Consider the following 14022-nt stretch of genomic DNA (forward strand, 5'->3'; position numbering starts at 1 on the left):
CCCAGATCTCCTCAGTAACTACTACCATGGCCAATTCCATGCTATGAGCTTTCCTGAACCCAGACTGGGCTTCATCCAAAATGTAATTTTGGTTCATAAATTCAGGGATCGGAATGTTTAAGTCTCTCTCTTAAATATTTGTTGGAATCGGGAGCTGAGAAATCGGTCTACAATTCTTCTCTTCATTTGGGTTTAATGTCATTTCTTTTAAGTAACGGGAGAATATTCCCCTATTTCTGCTCATAAAAAAATAGCTTTATGATAAAAATGATGAATAAAACTGATGTCATAGGCACAGTTGGTGCCTTTTACAGTTGCCCTATGTTACTTATGGTGAGACTGGAGTCTGGGTTGTTGGATGGGGTACAGATTTACCAATCTCACTCTAAACCACGCCTGGGAAACAATTTTATTCTCTGAGGGTCATTTTTACTATTTCTAGTTTAAAGTAAGCACCATTGAGAAAAGATTTGGACACTTGGGAGGGATGAGGGGGTTCAGACGTACTACTCCCTCTCCAAACTAAAGATCATTGGGGAAAACATTGGATCCTGTGTGGGGGGAGGGGTAACTATCCTCACTCCATATGAAACAAAATTTTGGAAAGCATCGGACTCCGGAGGGGTCAGATTTACTGTTCTTATTCCAAACTGAGAAAAGGTTGGTGAAATCATTGGCCTCATGGTGTAGGTCGCTAATTGTGACTCATTAGGATTGGATGCTATCACAAGAATGGTGACCAGCTAGGGTCAGCAGAGCCCCAAGTCTGTGATCGTATTTTAAACAAAGTCACACTTTTAAAAGAAAATGCATCCTATTCACTTTAACCCCTTCGATGCTGGCCCGTTTCCGCAGCTGTGCGGTAAACATACGAACAGGGCGGGCCGTGATGAACCCCAGCCGTCATCCGCACACGAGCACCGCTGAGCGTGACAGCTGGGGTTCGTCATCAGCATGCAAGCGGTTAAAGGAAGCGGGGATGCATTTAAACAGAAAAGTGTTTTTTCATTGTATCTTTTAGAGTTGACAGTAGACCTGTGGACCGCTGCCTCCTACCCAATAAACTATTTTTAACATTCACAAATTGGGGGTCCCTAGGGGACCCCTTCCGATTTTGGAATGGGTAAACACCTCCTTGGAGGTGTCTGTAAAATCTACATGTTTTGTACAAGCTTTAAGCTGCAAACACTGATACAAACTCTAATGAATCGCTATATGGGAGACACAACCTAAACATGCTCCTTCCAAATTACGTTTGGTAATAGGTTTCTAACCCCATTTTATGATTCAGTATCGTGTTACCAAATTGGAAAATGGGTTTATTACATAACACAAAGCCATTATGCGGTCACTAACCTATGAGTTGGCGAACTGCAGGCTTGGTGACCACGAAATGACTTTGTACATCAGGCCCTAGTACCATATTGTATGTAACTCTATCCTACAAGCCCCCCAGAATGAGAAATATGATCCACATACTTCATTCAAGTCTGGTCTCTTCTGTCTATCAGAAAATTGCCTTTAGGGCCTGATTGACTGCATGTACTTTCTGTGTATTATATTCTTTGGTGTGATAATTATTAAATATATTGGGCCCTATGTGACTGATTGATTAAAACCACACCAAAGTGATACTTGCACATTCTTACCTGAGGATATCTGTAGAGACCAAGAATATGCGCAAGAGCCATTGAAGGTGTGGATCCAGAATCCCCAATGATTGCCGCTGGTGACAAACTTCTCCTGCACCTGTAGTTTGGGACCAACTCTGCTTGTCCTGAAAGAATCCATAGAATTCCTTTCAGTGATCGCTGGAGCATTGTGCATGTATCATAAATGTGGAATCCGAGGGTGATGTTGGGCAAAATGTTTTGGTTGTTGTTAATCTCCTCAATGGCAAATATCATAGCCTGAATCCACTGGTAATTCTGGAACCCAAATCTGCAATATAATTTAGGCACATTTACCACTTTTCACAATATATTTATTAGCATTTAGTGCTGAGGTCAGTGCAAAGGTTAAATTCCATTAGTGAAGTTATGCAATGATCAAAACGTTGTGCATAGTTTACAAACTCTCCAGCAGGTGAAATGTCCTCCAAAAGGTTTTACAGGTGTACTCACCTGCCTAAAGATAAGCTGAACAGTTTAATTTCTTACACAAAGATTATTCTTTCTTGATTTAACTCCACATTAAAACCTTTTCATCCACATAAAGGAAATGCTTAGAACAAGAAGCAGCAATGCAAGTGTCTGCCAACAACAGTGCTCCTTTCCCTCTGCATATACAGACGATACAGCACAGACTGTTACTTTGCAACATTCCCTCACTCGCCAAATAAATATAATATAAGCAGCAGCAGAGCGAAATTGGGGCCAGGTGTAGTACTTACTACCCATAAAAAATGGTTGCTCTGAGGGTCAAAAGTTTATGTGACCAGCAAATCAATCTCAAAATCAACCTGTGTGGAAATAGGTTGGTTTGGACAATTCAGATTCTGGGTGTGTCACAGTCCAACCTACCTCATTAATATTCATGTGAAAGGTTGAAAATTGCATCCCACTCTGATTGGAGGCCCTCACAGGGTTTGTGGCCTGCTGAAACCACCTGTCTTTGACTGCCTTTCTATAAAGTAACCTTTTTTTAAATAAATGTAGTAGTCCTGCGTGTAAAAAGATAACTTTTTTTAAATTTGGTTGAAAGTTGGCAGTGGTCCCCGGGACCACTGCTTACTCTCCAACAACCTTTTTTTAACCTTCGCTAAAGGAAATGGGTCCCAAGGGGAACCCTTCTATTTTGAGAATGGATTACCACCCCAACTTGGGGGTTGATAACTTTTCAGTGGTTTGTGATTGCTATTTCAGTCCTACATCCTTGATACATATGGATAGCATTTGTACGGTTATTAACTCAGAATGGAAGTGTTTGAGATCGCAAACATATTTTATACATCTGACCCTTGGTTCACAGATATAGAATTTATAGAAGCATTGCAGGTTTTGTTCACAAATAACTTGGAGAGTGTGTTCCTCAGCAGACAAAAGATCCTTCATGCATTGAATACATTTATCATTACTGATATTCTCACCAACCACTAATGAAGTGCAGAGCAAGCAACAGAAATCCAGGCACCCAACACTGACAAATATACCACATACATAGATGCACAGATATATACAAACACATGCACAAAGGCACACAGACAAAAACACCCACATACACAAACAAAGACACTCTAACACACACACACCCAAGTTACAAACCTAGCTTAAAATAAATTATCTATCCAAGATTGAGAAAGAATATGTAAGAACAATAGCACCTCCTGATGACTTCATAATACTGCAATCCATCCGCACAGCATGCAGACAGCCCATCACATCATCCAAAGCAAAGTCCTATACCAACTCCTTCAATTAATCCAATGACTGAACCAGAATGCTTTTCAAGTAAATCAAGCACGCAGCACCTCCTGCCACACCCACCTATGCCACCCTTCACAAAATGTGCAATGCTATCAACCTCTTCTACACTGAAAATATACAAGGGATCTGACAACACATCTACAACATCAGTCCTACTTCACCTCTAATGCCAACTCTACCCTGTAGAATACCATAATGGTCATCAATGCAGGCCTCACCAACATGCTTAGCTCCCTCAAAGCCACCTCTTATGAAGATTATAACATATCCTTGTTCTTCATCATAGCTTTCTCTGGGGATGCTTTCTTAGCACTACTCACCATTGTCAATGTATCTCTCACTTAAGGCATTTTCCCAGAAGCTCTCAAAATATTCCAGATCCTCTCACTCCTAAAGAAACCTACACTAGACCCCGATGGCCTTGACAGCTACCAGATCATCACTCACCTAACATTCATGAGCAAAATCATTAATAGTGCTAGCCATCCCTTTCTCGAATATCAGTCTGGCTTCATATCATCCTGCAGCGTGGAGACCGCTACCTTAGGCATAGTAGACAATGCCCTCCTCACCATAGAGAAAGATGACCCCTGCCTCCTAATATTGTGTGAGCTCTTAGGTGCCTTCGACACAGTTGGCTGTCCCACTCTCATATGCACCCTGAAGTCTAGAATGGGATTCATCAGCAATCCCTTTCACTAATTCTCTTCCTATCTTTCCATCTGACACCAGTTTGTTCACACAGACACTTGCTGGACCCATAAGATCCATATCACCTGTTGAATCCTCCCAGGTTCCATACATTATTGTCATCTTTAACCTCTACATGGGACCTCTAGGTGCTATATTTATATATAAAAGCACACAGTGTAAATCTGGCTCAATGGCATGAAACATGCCTGACAGCTTTGAACCCCAACATTAATTGAATTTCAAGTCACATGGATTCAACCTAACACCAACCTCACTGTCACGGAACACATTGCCAAAAACACAAATACAGCCTAGCACTTTAACATTTAACCTATCAGTTAAATACATTTTAACATCTCCCTATATTTTACCATAGGGAGACTCCACATTTGGAGTGGAGATCTCCCATTGGGAAAATAGAGAAAATTACGAAAAGTTTATAAAAATGTATAATAAATTAATAACAATATATTTATGTTAAATATTCATGTAAATTAATTTTATATATTTGATTTAAATGTAGAGCAAAATGTGCTACAGCACTAACAGTTTAAGTTTGAATTCAATTTTGAATACACTTAAATATAATAAATTAAATTAAAATTATTTTTATAAGGTTTAAATTGAAAATTAAATTACCACATCAAGTTAAAAAGAAACGTTTTACCATGTATTAATAATTATAAAATGGGATGTATAGCATATGCTAAAAGTTGTTTATTTATATTTTACCCCTAAAATAATGTTACATTAATTTATATAATCAAACAATATTTTTCAAATATTTTACAATTAATAATTAGGATTTTACTTGGATATATTTCTAACATTAAAATGTATAGTATTTTATATATTTCACTGTTTTAAATAATGTAATTTAGTATTGTTTGTGATTTTTTTAGGTGCTTATCTCCATTACTTTCTATGGGAGGGTGTTACAATATTTCTGGTTGCCCATGTGAGGTGCTGGGGTTAATAATATTTCTTTTTGGCAGTAGTAAATACACTCACAAATTTGGCTCCACACCTTTTTTGGGAGTGTAAATGTTAAAGTATATACTTTTTTTTTAGGAACTTTAAACTCTGATTTTGTGAATAACCAAAAGCAGAAAAGTTACTCAAAAGTGTAAGAGTAAATAGCATGTGTAAATTACTCACAAATGTAAGTTACCTTTGTGAATTGCCCCATTCGTGTCTATAGTCCACTGGAATCCATAAATTATTATTACAATTCTTTTGGTTTTAAGATTGTGCTGATACGTTTCACACTTTCACATATAACATTAGCCTTTCACAAGTCCAAAGTTGTGTAGCAAATAATTAGGATTTACTTAGTAGATACAACTAAGTTAAACTTAACTGGTGAAGCACTTGCGAGCCACAAATGTTTACCAGGGCAGATCACCGTTATCTTGCACCCATTGCCACTCGCTGCTAGCACTAGCGTCTCCAGCTCCCATTTTTCAGTTTAATCAAATTTCCCTGGAGGAATCCAGACAGGACATTCTTAGCTGTAAATCTGGTTCACCTAGTGACTCGTGCCCACCTCGAATACTAGCTTTGGTCACTGAAGGTATTAATCCCATCTTCAATGTGATGTTCAACACCTCTTTAAGCAAAGTCACAGTTTAAATATATGAAAACAGGCCACAGTAAATTACTCCTGCTGAAAAAGCAGACTGCTGATCCCTCCAACCTTTCTAATTTTAGACCGATGTACCTTCTTCAAGCTGCTTCTAGAATGTTGGAGAGGCTGATCAATATCTATCTATAAAGACACCTAAAATATTTTGATCTTATTTGTCCATCACAGTCTAGCTCTAGGCTTTGACTTAACACAGAATCTCCGCAGCTTGAGGTGTCTGAATTCATTAAGGCCTGTTTAGAGCAAGGCCAGACCACCACCCTGGTCTGCGTAGATCTGCCACCGCCATTTGACACGGTCTTTATCAGACACTTCCACAGACATGGGGTCTGTGGAACTGACCTGGTCACAATACTTCTTCAGGAGTAGGGGTCAGTTGATATCATTGAGCACCACTTCCGATACACTGGATCTCAATTATGAGGTCCTTCAAGGACTGTCATTGAGTCCTACACTTTTTAATATGTACATGCACCCACTGGTCTCTATCATATAATCACATGTCATGCAAGAATCTCAAATGCACAGGGTATGCAGCTTATTCTTTGCTTGTACTTATAAAAATTGGTGGGTTCATGTAGTCGACTAGATAAACAGAGTTGTTTGAAGTGCAACTCTGAAAAAACAGAAGAGCTACTCTTTTGACAAGCCACAGATAATTGGTTTTCGATCAAATTAGGAGCTCCCCCCAGCCCTAAGCATGCATCTGCAGCCAGGAATGTTGGGGGGAAATGTCATAATAATGAGCTGTGTTTTCACCTTAGCATTCTGCTTGTAGTGGGAACTTGTTTCGCATACTGCATGCTCCAAGGAAGACCCTGGACTTCTTCCCAATAGAATCCCACAAACCCATAGTGCATGAATTAATCACATCTATAACTGATCGTGCTAATGCTCTCAATTTGAATCTCCCACATTGACTAATCAATCCGCTTCTTATAGTCTAGACTGCATTAACCAGGTTGACCCACAAGATTCCCTGTAGACAATCTATAGCTCCGCATTTCAAAAACCGTGTTAGCTGCCATATAGATGACAGATTCTTTATGAATCTTTGGTCCTAGCTCATAAGCCTTTTATAAGATAGCCCCAACATATCCAAGCAATAGGTTCGCTTATTACTGTCCCCTAGGTCACTGAGATCTTCAGAAGGCCACCTCCTGAGGACACCCAGAATTAGGTTGATGACAAGTGCCTGTCGTTCCATTACATATCTAGTCTGCAAAGTCTTGAATGGCCTGCAGCTTATGCTGCAATGCAGAGCCATGCTGACCTCTTCAGAAACCTCTTAAAAACATGGGGGCATATCAGTAAGACAATTATCGCCACTTTAGCAGCCGTTTTTGGCCGGAAAGCGGCAATAATTGTATCGCCCTATTAGCAAGGTCACGCTATCGCATGAATCCTTGCCTCAGCGCCCGTTCCCTTAATGCCCAGCTTTGCATCTCTAATGAGATGCAAAGTGGGCGTTCCTCCCCAGAATAATGGGAGAAATGTCGCTAAGCGACATTTCTCCTATTATCAAGCCTCACACTAACCTGCAGAGCATAGGAAAAGTAGCGCTAACCTAGGTTAGCGCTACTTTACTTACGCCTGCTTTTCATATGACTTAGCCATGATATTCAATATAAGGTGGATATCATGGCTAAGTATGCCCTGTCCTATCACCAACGTAGCGGCAAACGTTGTGTGTTTATCGCTGGAATTCCAGCGATAATTGCACATTTGGCAGCTAACTCGGTTGTTTTTCTTGCTCTGGAGATAAGCGTCGCTGATAGCGTGTTATCTCCACGATAAAAACAAGTGATAGCTGGCGATAATTATCCTAGCGCTAAGTGCTCTTAGCGATAATTATCGCCAGTTCTTGGTGATATGCCCCACGGTTATTCAACTTTTAGCTATGTTTCTGTCTTTTCAGCTGGACTGCATACTTTCTTGTGCCGAGCCACCTGATGGGCAGCTGCGTGCTTTACAAATCTGATTTAATTTGATTTTGTATAGTTAACAATTGTGAAGAGCATACCTGATAGTATATTCAAGAATTCATTTGCTATTCTTTGCAGTACATGTAAAGCAAATTTAATTTAGCCTGAGGGAGTTTTACAGGAAATCACAGGGCACTCAATAGGTTTTAGTGTATTGCTAGCAAGACTTTGGTAGTAGATAAATGCATAGTTCATAATTATTACCGTTATTAGGGTCAGATTGAAAGTAACTAACCAACAGCTGGTCAATTTAGACAAACACATAAGCAAACAAATTAAAATAGGTATTGGTTTGCAGATAGCAAACTGTCCGGTTTAAAACAGATAGGTGAACTCATACCTTAAGCAATCTGTCAAACAGGGTCCTGCCCAGTTGATTGGTCTGACACACAGGTAACTATGATGTGAGCCTATGGAAGTTGCTGTGTGGTGTGTGTCTCATCATTCAGGGGTGGGGGGGCCAGGCCTAAGGGTACAATGGCATGTATATTCAGCGAATTGTAGCCAACTGGGTCTATTTGGGCACTAAGCTAAAAGTAGAAATTATATATGAGTCAGTTAAAAGAAGATGTTAGGGCGAGAATAAGTGAACATAAAATTATACTTTTAAAACAGGTGTCTAAAACTTTTTTGACAATTCGCGATCACTCGGGCCGCTTTCCAAACCACTGTTTTTCACCCTCTAGGGTGCTTTACACTGAACTGAACTATGTGAAAATCAGGCTTGGCCCTATGCCAATAATGACACTGCAGCCCAATCTGCTTGGCAAGGACGGGATTAGAAACAAGCGCCAACCAGTTTTAGTGTACTTACGCCTCATCAGTGAGGTAGTTTGGGTCCTGTGGTACAGTGAAGAAAATAATAGCAGATGGGTATACTCATCATACTTTGGGCATTGCACAGAGGAAATCACAAAAGTGAGGGGTAAAATGCTTGCAAAAATCTCATCCACTGTCAGTCGCAAGGGCCGCATTCCAGTCTATCGTTTTTCACCCACTGTGCAACTTTGGAGCCAAGCCATATGCAAATCAGTCATGGTGATTCTGAGATAGAAATAGCCCAGCCCTAACTGCCATATCAGATCCTCTCTTTGACCCTTGTCGTGTATGATAAGGTCAGCAAGTCCTAATTTTTAAAGCAACAACACTTTGCATGCTGGGATTTTTAGCCCACACTTACAATGTTAAAAGTTAGACTACAAATCCCCGAGTGGGGTATGCTGCTATCTAATAAGCTAGAACAGGCTGAAAGTGTCACATAGGTCATGGACCCATTCCACTGCCTGGCAATATCTCTCAGTCTAGTCAAATAACCATGAAAAGGCCCCTGTTCTTGGGCCGTAGTTAATACTGATGATCAGGTCAAGATAAAAGATTACTATCCCAGTGCCCAGGGTTGGCCCACCCGCACAGCATATCAGTGGAGACTATGACTGGCATTGCATTGGAGGAGGACCACCCCCTTTAAGGCATCACTAAATGCTATTTGGAGGTGCAAATAATGACAATAGGAAACCTCGAATTGCCGCCATGATTTCAGCACCCAGAGACTGCATGCCAAAGTGACCATGCATCTATGCTCCCATGCAAAATTCTGGGACTCGCACATTCCAAGGAGCACTCTGGTACATCTTTATAAATTCCATGTGAGTCAAAAATGTACTCACAATGCAGGCATAGGGCCACCTGAGTAAATATCAATCTTTTAATTTGATTGATGTATAACTACGGCCCCCATGATTAGATTGTGCAGCCATCTCATCGAGTCAGATACCAATGATAAAGGATCTAGCTCTGTTTTTCTTTACATTCTGGTAGTGTACATACAGTTATCCATTTACATGATAAATGCAGTACTTTAAGAACCTGCATGTGACGTCAAGAACTTGTGATACTCAAGAGCCCACTTGAGATCTGTGTAGTGTTTGCAAAGCATGAGAAGCATTTCAACAAGAATGTGCCTTTTCCCCAGATTCTGCTGAGTACTTGAGTGCTGGGCGTTTACACTACCTTGTGGGGTACCCTCCTCCTCGTCCTGCTGCATCCCTTAGCGTTACATGACAATGCAAGAGGGCGCCACGTTTCACCATTCCAAAGCAAAAGGGGCAACGTTTGCGAAAGTGAAAAAACCCTCAATTTAGTATGATTTTGATTCAGGATTGCATCACTTTTGTAGTACAGCCGGATGTAAATATATTTTCGACGTTTACAAAGCCAGGCAAAGGAGAACTCTCCTTATTTCTCCTCGTTCCTTCCTCTTTCCATGTGTGTAGAACTGATAGAAAGAGGAACATGCCTCTAAGAATTGTTTTTTGTGCAGAAAGGTGTCCCTTCTTGTGCAAAAAAGAATCCTGCAGGTACTGCAGGCACCCTTGCACCATGGCAACGGGTGCCTGCATTGGCGCTAGGCTGCACCCAGTGCGGTGCTACCTGGAGTGAACAGAAGCGCTCCATATCTGCCTTTCTGCTCTGTCCTTTACTAATGAAATAATGATAAACGTGCCCCTAAATTTAGTGATGCAAAATGATATTGAAAAGTGCAAACTGTCGATGCCAGCATAGTAGTAACTTACAAATCCCAGGGGCTATGGGGTGGCAAAGAGGCACCCAAATTTAATGAGATGGTCAAGGAAATGTAACACGTTTTGCCTAGTGGAAATCTTGCTAATGACAGCAGTGGGTTTCAGGGCTTGCGAAGGCAGTCCTGGGAGCTTCTGTATGCGCCATATGTTTTTTTCTCACCCTTCTTGGCATTGCAAACACTTCCAGAGGCAGGAATCTCTACCCTTTGTGAATGTGAATGGTGAGATGGAGTGGAGGGGCTTTGCTTACGTGTGACAAGTGGCCGGCGCAGGTTCTTCTTGGAAGGTGATTTCCCTTTGCAGAGTAGAAACGTGTACCCAGAACATCCCTCCGAGCAGGACATCTCCATCTCTTGAGAATCCGCTCCCTTCAATCTTCAGGAGCTGACATCCGCGCCTTACCGTCTGGGCTGCAGGTGCTGGCATCAGGCAACAGGACAGCAGGTACACGGTAACTCTCAGGTGGAGCGGGGTCTTGACAAACGTCGCTGTGCGCATGCGCAGGACTCCTGCTGCGCACACTTTGTCCATTGTACCTGCAAATTGATGATCTGAAGGAAACCCGGCCAGTGGCTTCTGATGCTTGTTTGATGGCTTGCTGCGCATGCGCGTCCCCTTTACTGCATTGCTAACGCATGTGTTACCAAACGGTACTTCCAGTAAAGCCTGGCTACCAAGAGAGTGGGCTAACAAAGTGCAAAAACAGCAATATAAACGTAAGATGCTGATACAAAGCAGAATCAACCCGATAACAGCCAACTGCTTCCATTCAGTTATTTTTTTTTAACTAATTCCTTACATATTTTGTAAGGAAGAAATCGGGGTAAAGTTCTACCAATTAAATAACAAGTTATAGAGCACTCTCTCGTCTCAAATCAGTGGGTCGTGTGCGAGTTGTGAGCTGCAAACATCATCAGATGGCTATTTGGGCGTTCCTTGCAGCCTGTCCCTTCAGAAAAGCAACGCAAATGTTCTTAAACACTCGCTGCCTCTGAAAACTGCGGTTTAATGCCTCGGTATTTATACTAGTTTAAGTCCCCAGGAGAAGGGCTGGTGGTGCCGCACAAGCAAATGTTAATTACTGAAACTCTGTGGATTACCCCGGATGGTAATCGCAAATTATGCAAATGATGTTCAATCGCAGAGGACACTCCAGACACCAGCACCTCAGGGGAGAAGAGTGAAGTGCGGACAGGAGCCTAATTTCAAAGATCAACCCGGGTGAGGGCTACATTGGAGGTCACAGCGGAGAACTGGTAGTGGCATCCTGTTTTACCTCCTCAAAGCACAACATGTTGCTAGCCATAGGCTAATTCTATCTCCTAAGGACAGAGAGACCCAAATTAGGCCGATATTTAGACATAAAAACAGCTCTTCCACAAATGGAATGCAATGCTTTGCTACCCCCAGTGCAAGGAATGCCTGGCCTGGTATACACGGCCTCCCCTCCATAAACAGTTACCCAGGCTAAGTGCTGCTGCTCTCGGGAGTAATGCAGGCTCTTGCAGCCGCCGTAGACTACTCTGGAGTTTGTAGCAAGACCTACTGCTAGGGTGGCTTTATGTGAAGAGGAGGGACAGAACAAGTTTAGGTTTAGCCAGGAGCTAACAACTTGCATGGGAGGAACATGGGGGTTCGCATGCAGTAACCAGTGGGTTTTGATGACAATTCCTAAATACTAACATACATAGACAGGGCTTTGAACCAACAAATAATGTCTCCTCGAGGCAGGTGTTAACTTGGAAGAATGTCTTCAAACTTCTCAAATCTTGCAAGTGTAATGCAGGCGGAACCACTACAGAAAGTGGTTGTGGTAACAGAGTGCCAAACATCTTTAAAACATTAATAAAGAAGAAACATCAAATGGCATATTCATACCAGACATGGATTTTAAAGAAAACCCCCAATAAAATCAACGAACACAGGGCTACATGAAACTCTACGCCCTGAAGAATAACCCCCATATGAAGGAAAAGACTATGCACTCTAAAATCCATTCGGCAATGGTAATAAATGGCATGGCATGGCAATAGCCAAACAGAACCTACAACAACAATACCAGGTTGTTTGATAAATCACACCATTACGTGATATATTGACAGTACCAATATAAACATATGAAGAAACCATGAAGACTTTCATAGAAAGGAGAAAGAAATGAATACTACTCGCAGGTGTGTCATCCAGAGGAAAAAAGAATACACACACCCACTTTATCAACCACACAAAGTATGTCTTAGCATAGTATTTGTACTGAACGAGATCCTTACAGTACAAAACCTATACCAGACATTTTGGACACACATTTGCATTAGTATCTTGTTTGAGACCTAGCACGGGGGATGGCAGACACAGCTCCAGATCTTTGTAAATTGGCTCTGCACAGTGTTTTCCCAAAGTAACTTTGCTTTTGGCACTGCGTTGCACAACTTTTCAATAAATCTTTACCTTTGTGCTTTATTTCACCTTGAAGAAGCTGTGGGATCTTGGTGGGACAGTGGTTTGATAAGCATGTGCTAACTGTTATTGTTATTAATTTTTAGATTAATTGAGACTGATCATATTTTTTGTTTAATTTGGAAGCTGCTAGCCATATTTCAGGAAGAGGCTTGTAACGTGTAATCGACTCTCCAATGGCTCCGCTGATTGTTTCCTGGTCACAGAGAACAGGGGTTGATATATTTTGAATTGTGTTAACCTTGTGAAGGTTCCAAAACAACTTATCTTCACTCCTTATTGTTCCTCTGAAAAGGAGAACAAGAAGCTGAGCAGGTAAGCTTTTATTCTCTCAACAATACTGGATGAGGCAGGGCAACTGTCCCACTCATAACGTTCTCTCCCAGTGCCAGCATTCCACATAACACCGGAATGCAGGCAAGAGGTCCCTACATATCCACATCCCTTACAATGGAAATGAAAATATATTAGTGACAACATCAGCCAAACAAAATATGCCACTCAGAGAGATGGGTAAACAAAATACAATGCACTAACCTAGACAATGTTAATGCAGACATAACGTTATCCATAATTTGGCACCAACAAAGACACATATTTATACTCTACAAAATCCTTAAACTTTCCTGATTCACATTTTCTCCTCACAGACAATTGACAACCTCCATCTATGGTTGCCAGTAGCATTGAACTCTTGGAGACACCCTTCCCCATTTTTCCACGGGCATAACTTGTTTTTGATTCAGGTACAACAGTCCCCATGCTTTTGTTCAATAACTTTCTATTTTCCAGAACCTCAACATGGTATTTTACCTGTTGAATAAACATAGAAGCTGAAGATCTTGATTGGCCTGTCCGAACATGGCAAGGAATCAACACTCTCATCATATCACACACATGAACGTCAACCCCCTTCTTGGACCCACCTCAATCGCAGAGCTATACCTTTTTTGTACAAGACTCCTCACATCCAACACTCTTCCTACATTCTCAGAATCCAACATTTGTCTTCCCATCAATTCCCTTTCCACACATGTGCTTGCAATACTGCCCCTCAACAAGGAAAAAGAAGACACACCCGTACTAATATGGGGAGGGGTTCTTATTGCCCATAACAAGTCCTTTATTACCGCCTACTAATCCATACCATTGATTAACGCTAATTAAAGCTGATCTTTAATTACTCGGTTTACTCTTTCTACTAAGCCATTGCTACGGGGATGATACAGGGAAGT

The 14022-nt window shown here is 41.3% G+C and overlaps 1 protein-coding gene across 1 annotated transcript in view; it reads right to left on the minus strand.

Moving 5' to 3' along the window:
* LOC144797880 (extracellular calcium-sensing receptor-like) overlaps positions 1–14022 on the minus strand; it is a 206313-nt gene that overhangs the window by 108319 nt on the left and 83972 nt on the right. Inside the window, exon 2 of the mRNA XM_078668681.1 lies at positions 1650–1941. Within this exon, the coding sequence (XP_078524807.1) occupies positions 1650–1941 (292 nt within the window). The remainder of the gene's footprint in view (positions 1–1649; positions 1942–14022) is intronic.

This window comes from Lissotriton helveticus, chromosome 12, assembly GCF_964261635.1.
Source record: "Lissotriton helveticus chromosome 12, aLisHel1.1, whole genome shotgun sequence".
Lineage (NCBI taxonomy): Eukaryota > Metazoa > Chordata > Amphibia > Caudata > Salamandridae > Lissotriton > Lissotriton helveticus.